This window comes from Platalea leucorodia (assembly GCF_965183815.1).
Source record: "Platalea leucorodia genome assembly, chromosome: 1".
NCBI classification, from domain to species: domain Eukaryota; kingdom Metazoa; phylum Chordata; class Aves; order Pelecaniformes; family Threskiornithidae; genus Platalea; species Platalea leucorodia.
This window is the reverse complement of record NC_138823.1, coordinates 104,579,367-104,592,140: the sequence shown is the minus strand read 5'-3', so window position 1 is coordinate 104,592,140 and position 12,774 is coordinate 104,579,367. Positions and strand designations below refer to the sequence as shown.

Here is a 12,774-nt window from a genome sequence, read left to right as displayed (position 1 = left end):
TAGAATTACAGGAATATATTGATTAGCAGGAAGTAAGTGCTGGAAAGGGATATGTAGGAAAACTGCCTGCTCACACTACCTTTCTTAAACAGATGGGATGAATGGAGTATTGGGGATGCCTGATTAGTAAGCAGGAATGAGAAACATTCAGGAAAATGAGACCACTTTGGTACCCCACCTGGAAAACACATGTGATTATCAGTTGCTGAGATTATCACCAACATAAATCTGTAAATATGGTGACTGGAATGCATGGTGGATTACACTCTAAGACATTTCCACTGAAACAGGCTGTTCTGTGTGCTATATTGAGTACATAAATTTCAGCCAATATTCTAATTGCTTCAGTACTATTAATTGCGACCTGTAGTCTAGGTCTTGTGCCTTTATTTCTTCATGCATCATATGTCACAATTGCTTTTGGGTAGAAAAACTAAATCGTTGATTCCTCCTCAAGCTCTGTTTGTATGACCAGAATGGTTTACATTGATTGCCCAAAATAGAAACAATTCACAGCAGATTGTGCAAATGACTCTGAATGGATGTCAGTTGCTGGTTTGCTCTGGCTAATTGGAATTTGTGTGTCTAAGGCTCTGGTTGCCAGATGCAACAGGACATAACTATCATCAGATTTTATGGAAAAAAAAGGAAATTCTACCCCTGATGCTTGTAAAGGAAAATAGAAACCAGACAACAACCAAATATAGCTGAATCTGTGATGATGCCAGATTCTGCAAACCAGCTTTAACAGGGAAGGCAGCAGCAGACACAAGACCCAGAGGGGGACTACAATACCTCATACCTATCATCCCTACCATGGCAGACTTGGCCGTGACTTTCCTGGTTGTAGTAATTGGCTAGCAGCAACACCTGGGAAACATTAGGACTCTCTATTTTGCTTCCTTCACCATCCAGGGCCACAGATTAGAGCAAGAGGAGAAAAATGTGTTCTCCAAATGTAATTCACTTGTACTGTGAAAACAAAGCATCACTTCCAAGAGACTGCTCAAGTGTCTTGTTGTGCCTCCTTTCATGTATAATTTTTCAGTGAACTGTTCAGTTAGTCATTCAATCATTCAATCACATCATTCAATATCTGAGTTGCCCATTATTAAGTATTGAGAGAAATAGGATGGTTCAGTTCACTGAGCTGTTATCTCAGATTGCCTGCAAACTCAGGAGGCACAAACTGCATGAGTTTCATGGTCTTTGAAAGTACAGAAATTAGAGGATTGTTAACGATAGAATCTCAGATTTTGTTCCTTTCTGAAATATTCCAGAAGCCACCAGAAATTTTGCTTAAAAAATACTTCCTTGCTTATAATTCTCCAATGCCTCTAGGACAGGGAGAGAGGACTGCTGCAGAGAGGAAAGAGCAAGCAGAAAGTCAGACATAGCAGTGTACACAAATGGTAGCTACTCCTCCTCTGGAGTTAGCATTTTTTGTGGCATTAAGTAACAGCAAAGCATACTACTTTTCTCATCTCAACAGTTGTTGCAGTTTTCCTTACTGAGACTCAAGCTTTCTATACCACTGAGTGAGCATATCTGCTCTGTGTCTGTGGTAGCACTTAGCAGACAGAACTCAACCAAGATATAGTTGCATGGTGTAAACGTTACAGCTCCTTGAAAAGAATTCACTAGACTGAGAAGTATTCTGTGTCTGTCTAGCGATAAAGACTAAATCTGTCAGCTTCTTCAGGCTCTTCTCTACAGAAAATACAAAAGCAGAGAAACAAAATATACAGTCAGCAAAACAGGAAGAGGCAGTTCATGTGTGTTAGGTAAGATGGCTCTTGATTTGAATACCCATCTTTTTGTCCTATGTGTGCATCATGCCTAACTCTGTGAGACCTCATAACAAGGAAATATCTCTGATGTGTTTCTTAAAACACTTTGAGTCTTTGTAATCTAAGAAACAAAGCTTAAATGTTTAAAATGAAATTGTTGCTGCTCCTTCAGCATGTCAGACTGAGAAATATAATAACTCTGAAAAAAGTTTGTTATCAGAAAAGCCATCTCCTTTCTTTCTGCTTTGAAAAGTTTTAAGCTGGTTTCTCCCTGACCCACTTCATCACTTACTGGTATATCCTTCCCATCCTTTGACTCCATTTTTAGGGGTTTTCACATGCCATTTTTTGGAGCTGCAATGCACTTAACTAGAAAAAGCAGACAGTGCTTTACAGACTCTAAGACATAATCTAGGACTAGATCCTTTCGTTGGGGCACTAACAATACAGTGTAGCAATTGTGTTGTCATTGGGCCACGATAGTTGTTGTATTCTGGCAGCTTAAATTTTTTCTACATTTTGCAGAAGGAAAATCTAAGAACATATTTACAGTTTTTAATTGGGTTTATTATAAAAAAACTTTATGCTTCAGATCATTTTCCAAGCAAATCAGAACAAAGTCTGGTTTTTTTGGTTGATTTGTTTAATTCCCACCCCTCCACCCCCCTTTACACATGCTACTTAAAATATTAATTCCTTTAATTGTTTTTGTTGTTTTTTGTAGGGCTCAATTCAACATCTGACAATCAAATCTGACCCAAGAGCTACTGAAGATCATTGCGAAGATGATGATCCTTATGTGAGTACTCTTATAAACACTTCTTTATCTATCCTCAGTGCCTCAGAGACTTCAAAGACATTTGCCATTAGACATTTTTCATAAGGCTAAACGTAGTATTTCTTCTTGGGAACATACTATCATACTCAAAACTCTCTGTGTGTGAGAATCTCTTTTTTTGACTACACAGCCTCTAAAACTGTGATTTTTCAAAAAGCATCGTTTTCTTTTGTCTATAACACCTTTGAGAAAATGAGCTATGACTTTTATTTTTCTGAAAGGTCATTTTCATGAAATGCTGTAAGTACTGAAGTAAGTTAACAGCATAATGACACTGAGGCTTCACCAACTGGAAAAAAAAAAAAAAAAAGTTTTTTTATGCATTGAAGTAGCCAGTTCCTTGGAGATCATACTTTCTTTTCCTGACTTTTATGAACTTGGTATTATGATTGGGTTTTGCACAGGCTTCAGGGGACATCAGTGGCAATGGCAGCATTCAAGAACATGAAGGTATTTCTGAGACACAAGAAGTCCTTGCACCTTCTCATCTTCCCATAAGGGTAAATTTATTTGATTTATTTGCTTTACATTTCTGGTTTAATATTACTTTTTGAGATAGCAATTTTACTAACAGATTTTACTTTTCAATAACCTAGTCCCTCATTGTTTAATCTGCAGTCTTTACAGAAGTGACACACACACTTTCATACATATTGACACAAACAAGCATGGAACCAGACTTGTCTCAGTAGTGACAGACAACAAAAGTTGCAAGTTGTAGCTGGGGAGGTTCAAGCTGGATTTCAGGAAAACTCTCTTCAATAGGATGATAGTGCAGCACTGAAACAGGCCACCCAAAGAGGATACCAAATCTCTGTCCTTAGAAGTTTTCAAGATTTTCTTAGACAAAGTCATGGCTGAGCTGATCTACTTACATGAGTGGCCTACTTACATGACCTTGAGAGGTTCCTCCCAACTAAAATTTCTTCCATGTGCCCATGCAGCCTGTGTGAATCTTGACTCAGTGACATGGGTTGGGGGCCATTTTTTCTCTATGTCTTTTCAAGGCCCCTGTAGCTGGTCATAGAGTGGACAGAATACCAATGAAAATTTATCATCATTAGCGCAAGTCCATCACGGAAAAAGTTACAGTGACGTTGCTCTTTCCCAAGGGGTTGATTCCTAAGTAACATTTACACAAGCTTTATCTTGCTGTTGTGCCTGTGGTGGCAGAGGTTACATTCAAGAAATTCCATTCTTATATTCTGAACATCATCCTGAATACAAAAGGCAGAGATCAGAGACCAGAGAGCCTGGGAAGACCTGCTGGGCTCTTACAGAGGCCCAAAATGAAGGCTTGTCCTCAACAGCGTGAATCCAGGAAAATCCTCAATGTCTGAATTGGGCTGTATGTATGGGTGCTAAGAACTATCAAAGAAGAAGCGTAAAGTACAAGGAGATGCTCTGAGTGACGCAGGTCTTTTCCTTATCACCAGAGGACAGAAAATCTGGAGAAAACAATATCTGTGAGTTTCCCAAGAAGCATTCTTTTCTGGGGGAAAGTTTTGAAATGGGCAGGACAGCAGAAGAATATGCTGAATCTGTTTTTATGCACAGAGGCAGGAACAACTTTTTGGTTGGATCCTTTTGGTGGATACCCGACCATTCTTTCATTAGACACATCCTTTCAACTCCATCGGCTGTTGTTGATCAGTAGCCTTTGTGCGTGGTTATTAGATACTACTTCTTTATTCCACAGATATGTCTTCATGTCTAAAGTGACTGGGTTTATTTCAAGAGATTTTGTTGGTTTTTTTTTTTTTCCCAATCGCTTCACTAAATTACAAACGTACTTTTTTCATTATCCTAATTCTTACAATTCTATCAAGCAGTTAATCACTATTATCTCTCAAGTTTACATTCTCATGAATGTAGTGCAAGGTTTGGGTTGTTATTCTACTATCTTCAAGTAAATATTTCTATTTTTCCCGTTATTTTCTAGTGCAGAGATTTGGGGTATTTACTAATACTGGGGGTGTGCCCATTTTATAGCTTTTTAAAATTATTTCTCAGAATGAAGCATTTAAATCTTTGTCCTGCTGTTGCTTTATTTATCTTCTCAGTGAGAAATAAACATCAGGAATGCTTTATAGGCTGCACAATTGAGCACATTCTGAATTGTGTGAATTATTTTCTACTGTTCAACTGAAGTATTAGTTATTCTGCATCAGAAGAAAGAAGTCACTGGACATCGTACTTAAAGGGAAAAGTTGGTCCTTCTTTCTCAAAGTAGCCAAGACCCAGTCTTACTAAGGATTTTAAAACACAAAACCCTGTAATACATGACTAGCTTAACACTTTAAGTTTACTGTGGTTCAGATAAACAGGATGCATAAAAAGGTTTATTGGTCTCTAAAAATTAACTGAAATATGAACAGAATGTCAAGGACAAGGTATATAGTTATAAGAGAAATCAGAGCAGAGGAAACATGTATTTGTTTCTTTCTCAAGTGGAGTAAATAAAATTGAAATCAAATGAAAGTACTTTTGTCAGCTATAGTGGGGATCAGATATGGGTCACTGTGGAAAAGATTTCCTTTCTCCTTCAAATGAAACCCTAAAGCCTATTTTTGATATGTTTCTTAATAACAAGAAGTATCTTGAGGCTTTTCCTCAATTATAAGGATACAAAACCAGTGGGATAAAAATCATGCCAATGATGTTACCTCTATTCCTTTTGCTGACAACTCAGGAACTATTTCAGCGAGCCCTGTTATGCCATTTTGCACATCTTAACCTGGTTCAAGACCAGGATGCTTGGCCCATTAATTCTGTCCCATGTTACCATGGCAACATAATAACTTTTAAATTTTATTCGAATTGCAAATGCAAGTTTGCATGAAGTAATCTCCCCACTACACTGAGACAGTACTTTTCCAGGTCTCTAATTCCAGTAGGGAGTAGGCTCTTTACATTCCTGCATGCAGCTGATAACGGCTGCCTCTTGCTCACCCACAGCCAGCATGGGGAAGGGGTGGGTACCAGCCAGCTCTAGGCTCTTAGACCTGCAGTGACAACTTTACATTCCTTGTGTTTCTCTCCCTCTTTAAGCATTTGTCAAGCGTACATCACTTGGTTTGGAGAAATGGAGTTCAAAGGTATTGTGCTAGTTTTCCTCAAGAGCTTGACCAAACAGCATGACATCTGCTGATAAGCATAAACTAGGTGTGTACTGTAAACAGGAAAAATGAAATAGTAGGTGAAATAAATTAAAAACTTGTAGATGAAAGAGGGTGTGCATATTGGCCATTAATAAATTTCAGTTTTTATGATAGCAATAACGGTTAATGTTTCTAAGGGCAGCATAAGAATAAGGACAGATACTGGCAAGATATTAAGTGGGAAAGATCTGGATTTCTGGTTTGCTTCATAAATGTGGTAGTTCTGATTACTCTGCTTTGAGGAAGGTAATCTACTGATTCTTGCTTTAAAATATGTGATAAACCTTTCCTCTAAACTTTTCTTTGGGATTTTATGTTTTTTTTTTTAGCCTGAAGATACATTGCCTGAGCCAGTGGAAGCCCCCCCAACTATATTGTCTTATTTGGAAGAAAATGGTTTCTCTGGAAATCACAGATCAGAAGAAACTTCTGAAGCAGCTAAACTTAAAGAACAAGGTACTGCCTCTTTTTTTTTTTTTTTTTTTTTTTGGGGGGGGGGGGGGTGTCATTTATGTTCTCTAGGTCCAAGTCTGTCATTTTCCTGTGTATGAAAAGCCACTGTCACATTTTGGGTGCTGCCAGGAATGGAAAATCCTATGGGTTTGGACATTCTGTGTGTTAAAAAAGAATTGGCACATCAAACATTTGTCTTTGAAACTGCAGTCTCTTAGACTGCAATTTGTTAATAGTAGGAAAGGTAAGTGGTAGCAACTACAGCCACCGTTCAACACATCTCTCACTTTTCACTCCATATAGGTACTTATCTCAGTCATTGTTGTTAAACATGCAGAGAACAGATTTACCCTTCTATAGTGTGGAAGTTTCAGTCACAGAGCTATCATTTATATTTTAAAATGAAAAAAAAAAAAAAGGATAAAATGAAGGAGCTGACCTGAGGAGCTGCTGCTAGGATACTCTACAACACTCCAGTAAAGTGCAAGTGTTAGACAAAGGGAATGAAATGAGAAAAATCCTCTTCATTCTGCTCAGTTCAGTGAGAAACATGGCAATTCTTGGGACGTACCTCTGCAAATAGTGCTATTGGGTCTAAAACCATGTGGCACTTTTAAAAGGAATTTGAGTATTTAATTTGATGACCTTCTGTTATAGTGAAGCACAGCCTGTCATGTAAAACTGAATACCACCACTGAATAAACAACTATATCCTACTTATGTTCCCTGCAAAGGATGTCAATCTGCCTAGTGCACCAATAGGGTATTTTGGATGCAAGTGTAGGCAGCAAAGTAATAAGAGCAGGGCATAATGCACTGAGCAATCCAGTCTTCCACTAGTAAGACAATTTCAGTGCACCCCCAGAAAAGAAAAAGTAAAGCTAGATATATTAATAAGGCCAAAGACAATGTTCCTATTTAAATTTCATACATACTTCAGGTAGTACCTGTTGTACATACCTCTTATTTTTTATGTTATATAGATGAAAAATAGGAACCATTAGACTAGAGCTTGAGGCAAAGAAGATGATGCAATACAGTCTTTGTCCTTAAAATAAACATTTGTTCTATAATTTTATTCTCACTTTTCTCTTTTTTGCTTTCCTTATGAAATTTTCAGAGTTATAAAATTACTAACATTGATCTTTGGAATGTATTTTGGTCATAATCTAAATAAATAATTTCTTTTTTCATACAACTTGCAGGGTCTGTGCTCTGATAAATACCTCTGGGTGGGTTTTATTTTGCTCTGTCTCTCATTAATAAGTGATTATTTTATTTAGATTCAGCTGTCATGGAAACGGAACAAGGCAGCAGTGAGTCTACCACTGTCATACAGAAAATCTTAAGAGAAGAAGATGGCTCTGGTGCTAGCGTTTTGCCAGGAGTGAGCAGAGAGGAGGTCTGTACAATGGGTTTATCATATGCCTTATCTTTTTGTCCCAAGGGCAGGAAAACGTATGAATTTTAGGTGGTTTTCTGAGTTGGTACTTTTATCTATTCCATCTTAGCATCATGCCAAAACAGAAGTTACTTTTTAAATTCTTGAATGTCCTCTCATGACATCAGACTGAAAAGCAGACACTATGCAGAAGTTTGGATCTGTAACCATTGAGGTGGGTTTTCAGTTCTGCATTTTTTATTTTGCATTTAAGAAAGTGAGAAACATAAATCCTCACCATAAAAGCCCACAATTTTTATTCCCTAAAAGCAGGCATCTTGGTCTTACTCACAGTAACTGCCTTGCAGGTGAAAGTCCTGCTCCTTCTCAGAAGTGTGGCATATAAACAGATTTAAAATTACACCCTTTGAGTGCTCACCAAATGCTTCTGTGTGAAGTACCAAGTGCAAAGAAGCACTTCATTATCACAGTGCTTCATTATCAGGTGATCCAAATAGAAAACTAACACTAAAACACACTAAATTCTGGAGGAATTTATGCATAAAATGCGTAATACTGGCTTTCCTTAGTTGCCCACAGACTAATCTGAAAATTTATAGTTTATGCAAATTATCCCTTTATAAACCCAATCTTACTTGAATTACCATCCAAGAGGTTGATCCTATATTCCATGTCTTGACAAGGGAATGACCACATGGATTGCACTGGAAAAGTGTCTGCAACTCCTAGCTATTTCTTTAAGAAAGCAGTGTATGCTGCCTCCTCACAGCTGTGTACGTTAACACCCAGAGATGAAAAAATCTATTAAAAAAGTAACCAGCAGCTTTCCTGGCATTCACAATAAAATGATGCTTTGACTAATAAAATATTAAGACTGAACAACCTTTCCACCCCTAGATGGTCTTATAAAGGATCAAAGTTGAGGCAAGTCAGTAAAGTTGTTTGGGGTCCTTGTATTACTCATGTCTGTGTCAGAGCAGTTACATGAATAGATGCTGTTTACAGCCATGACTAGCTTCTCTCTAGGCCGCCAGCAGATATTTTACAAGCACTCTAGAAGAGTCAATATCTGGACATCTTTCACCTGTCAGAGGTGCCTTCCAAAAATCCTAGTCAGGCTGTCTTGTTGCAAGCGCCCAAGCAGGAATTCTTTCAGGATCCCTCCTGATGGAAAAAGAGATTCTAGAAAGCGTGTGTGCCAACATCAAGTGAGTTGCATGCTACTGAAAAGAGTAAACTCTGACAAAGATAGGCTGTAATTTAATTGGCAATTCAATTCTGCCAGGACCAGGAATAACTATAAATTACATGCAAAGCATTGAGACTAGTCATATTTTCAAAATCACTCTTTGTCAAATACCTTATAAAATCAGATACTCCTTTTGGGTAGACTCCTGTGGGCCTGGCTCCTAGACAAGGAAATTACGGGAAAATGCAAGGCTGTAGGCTGTCTCTACTTTGAGGTTCACACAATGCTAAGAAAAATGACAGCCCTTTTAACTCTCCTGAATAGAGTACTTCAGCCTACATGACTGCAGGCACTAGAAACCCCAAAGGGAGTGGCTATGCCATATGTAGCAAAGTCATCCTCTCTGGTGAGACATTGGGCTTTGAAAGATACTGTGCCTACTGCATTTGTAAGTTAACGTGTAACCTGAATTTCATGTGATTCTGCAAATTAAAATTATGTATGCCCCTCATTTGGAATCCTGTGAGTTGGAGGGTTCCAGCTACTCAAATACTTGCCCTACTTGTTGACATATTTCAAAATAATCAGCTAGCAGTACATTTGTCGTTAATTAACATTCCTGATCCAACAGCCACCACAGGTTTTTCTAAGCAGAAAATACATAATGAGCTTTCCTTCCTCGTCTTTGTGACTCCTACGCCAAAAGTCTATTCTTCATAGTGCTTGAAACTGCAGTTTGCCAGAAAACATGCAGCATCAAGAATGACAGAACTTTTATTCTGAAGTTCTACATTGTGTTCTACAAGTGTTTAAGGTTGCTTCTTACAGGATCTTCTAGTGTTTCTGTGTTCATTGTGGTAAATTATAACAAAAGGTGAAATATTAGGTTAAGGATCATTCATTGGAGCTGACATACAAGAAGCTTTAATATTTGTTGAAGGACTTCCAGATATGATTCCTCTAACATTTTCATGCCTGCATTCACATTTTTTAAAAGCAGCAATTTTAATGTCAGGATGAACCATTGTTCTTGCACTCTTTTTTTTTTTTTTTTTCAGTTTTGGGCTATTTTTCTTAAATAAAAATCCAATCTTGATTTAAGTAGTGTGACACAAAAAGCTTAAATGTATTGTGACAAGTAGTTTTGCTAATTACTCATCTTTACAAGCTTTTTCTTGAACTTATTCCAATTTCCACATCCTTTTCACTACGTAGATACCCAAGATGGTTATACAATATGCTAAAGAACAATCTTTTAGAAAATAATATTAGAAAAATTGTTACTGCATTGAAAACTAGTCTTTGTGAGTACATAGTAGAAGTGGCCCTGTCTCTTTTGACCAGCTGGTTATGCTGTGTTTGATGCACCCCAGAATGCTGTTTGCCCTCTTGGCTGCCAGGGCACACTGCTGACTCATATTGAGCGTACTGTCGACCAGCACTCCCAGTTCCCTTTCTGCAGGGCTGCTCTCCAGCCACTCCTCTCCCAGCTGGTACTTGTGCCCGGCATTACTCCTTCCTAGGTGCAGAATCTGGCATTTTGACTTGTTAAATTCCATCTCATTAATCATAGCCCAATGTTCCAAACTATCTAGATCCTTCTGCAAGGCTTCTTGTCCCTCAAGAGAGTCAACAGCACCTCTCAGTTTGTTATCATCAGCAAACTTGCTAGTGGTGCATTCAACTCCTGCATCCAGATCGTTGGTGAATATATTGAAAAAAAATGGCCCTAGAATTGAACCCTGAGGAACGCCACTGGTGACCAGCCACCAACCAGATTTAGCCCCATTCACTACAACGCTTTGAGCTCTGCCCTTCAGCCAGTTCTTCACCCAGCACACCATGAACCCACTCATCCCACAGTTGGACAACTTGGCCAGAAGGATGCTGTGAGGGACAGTATGAAAAGCCTTACTAAAACCCAGAAAAACTACATCCACCGCCTTCCCTTCATCCACTAGATATCCATAGAAGGATATCAAATTAGTTAAACAGGACTTTCCCTTTGTGAACCAATGTTGAGCACGCCTGATGATTGCATTGTTCTTTAAATGCCTTTCAGTAGTACTCAGTATAATCTTCTCCATAATTTTTCCAGGAACTGAGGTTAGACTAACAGGTCTGTAGTTCCCTGGGTCTTCACTCACACCCTTTTTGTAGATTGGAATAACATTGGCTGTCTTTCAGTCAGCAGGGATGTCCCCAGACTCCCAAGACCTTTGGTAGATGATCGAGAGGGGTCCTGCCATAACATCCTCTAGCTCTTTCAGTACTCTAAAAATCTGTATCAACAAGCCTGTTATCTCACTCAGGTTATGATCTTGCCTACAGCTTAGTTAACTAGGTTCTCTTCTAACACTTTTCCAGATGGGAAAAAAATATCTAATGAAACCAGATTAAAAATCTCCTGTCTTTGGGAACTTTCCTAATGACAAAACTCAGAAAGATCTTTAAAAAATCAGCTAACAGCTCCTTTGCTGAAAACTGTCATCCTGCGAACTTTAAAATGCTTGGATAGTTACTATATTACATCCCTCCTAGTTTCATTAGGTCCTAATGGGACACAAAATATTTTATTGCTGCTATAAAATGTGAGTAAATCCTAGTGCTTGTGTCAAAATATGATACAAAAATGACTTAAATGTTCCATCCTGTATACTGGATTTTAATTTAAATATGTATTAGTGTCCAAGCTTCACCACTGAAAGGGTTTCTTTTGTTCCTGATGTATTTAAATTCTTCTTTTTATTATTCTTACTTTCTCTTGACCAAATACTGATGCTTAGCAATTTTTTGCTCTTGCTTGTTGTCCATTTTTACTCTTTGCTATCAGTTTCCTTGTTTCATCTCCTGACACTTTGCTTTTTAACCAAACTGTATATGTAACCCTCTTTCGTTAGAGTTGTAGATCTCAGGGGAGTTGGCTAAAGCATTCCTAAACATCTCTTTTTAACTTTCACAATTTTCTCCCAGACAGACTGAGTTGGTGAAACTGGTCTTTTTCAAACCTACATTATCGATTTAGACTGCAGATTTGTGCAGATATGATATTAGACCATGGTCATTTGCATGCAGGTAACCAGCTCTCAGTTTTTCCAGCTCAGTGAGCAATTTATTTGTACTTGCTTGAATTATGTCTAGTATGGACTGCCTTTGCTGAATGGAGTATATTGTTTGTATGGTGCCTAAGAGGTTTCTGAGTGTATTGAACAAAGCAGAGGTTCTAGGAGAGAGGGGAAAGAGGGAGGGAAAGAGAGAAAAATGGGAAAAGTAATGCAACACATTTTTCATATTTCATGTTTTAATTACTCAGAGCCAGAAAGGTCAGGAAGGAGAGGATGAGCCCACAGGGTCTCCAGGAAGGCCAGGAGTAGAAGATGTGCAGAAGAAAGATCAAGGACCTCCTGGACCTCCAGGGAAACTTGGACAACATGGTCAGCCTGTGAGTATTTTCCGTCTATTGAAAGAATGCATGTATTTTAGATAGGGTAATAGTCATTCATCACACATGCATAAAGGGCTGAAACTCTACAGCCTCACACACTGTCATGAGTTATACTTCTACAAGATGGATTTTTAGCCCCATCAAATCAACTCAGGAGTGTCGTATCTGCTTTGCACATGTGTCAACAGCTATGCAAGGGCCTGACAAGAGACAATCATCAGAAAGCACAAGCAAACTGATGTGCCAACATATTAACATTCTAGAGCAGTAATTCCACAAACTCTTCGGGCAGCCTTGCAGTGCTGCACCACCCTCCCAGCTGTCATGTTTGAACATGTTCAAAGCTACTGGACTTCAGAACTCGCATGTCTCCTTCAGTGGCTTCTCTATATCCAGGATGTTTCACACTTCATATCCTTCTGAATCATCAGCACAAGATGTATCCAATTAAACAGAGGTGCAAAACAGATCACACGGTGACATAGTATTTGTTACA

The 12,774-nt window shown here is 38.4% G+C and overlaps 1 protein-coding gene across 3 annotated transcripts in view; it reads left to right on the top strand.

Moving 5' to 3' along the window:
- The window catches only part of COL15A1 (collagen type XV alpha 1 chain), a 161,968-nt gene that overhangs the window by 52,341 nt on the left and 96,853 nt on the right, over nt 1-12,774 (top strand). For all 3 annotated transcript variants that reach the window (XM_082328615.1, XM_082328614.1, XM_082328613.1), the window contains exons 4-8: nt 2,515-2,589; nt 3,033-3,128; nt 6,119-6,245; nt 7,526-7,644; nt 12,147-12,275. In XM_082328615.1, coding sequence (XP_082184741.1) covers nt 2,515-2,589; nt 3,033-3,128; nt 6,119-6,245; nt 7,526-7,644; nt 12,147-12,275 — 546 coding nt within the window. The remainder of the gene's footprint in view (nt 1-2,514; nt 2,590-3,032; nt 3,129-6,118; nt 6,246-7,525; nt 7,645-12,146; nt 12,276-12,774) is intronic.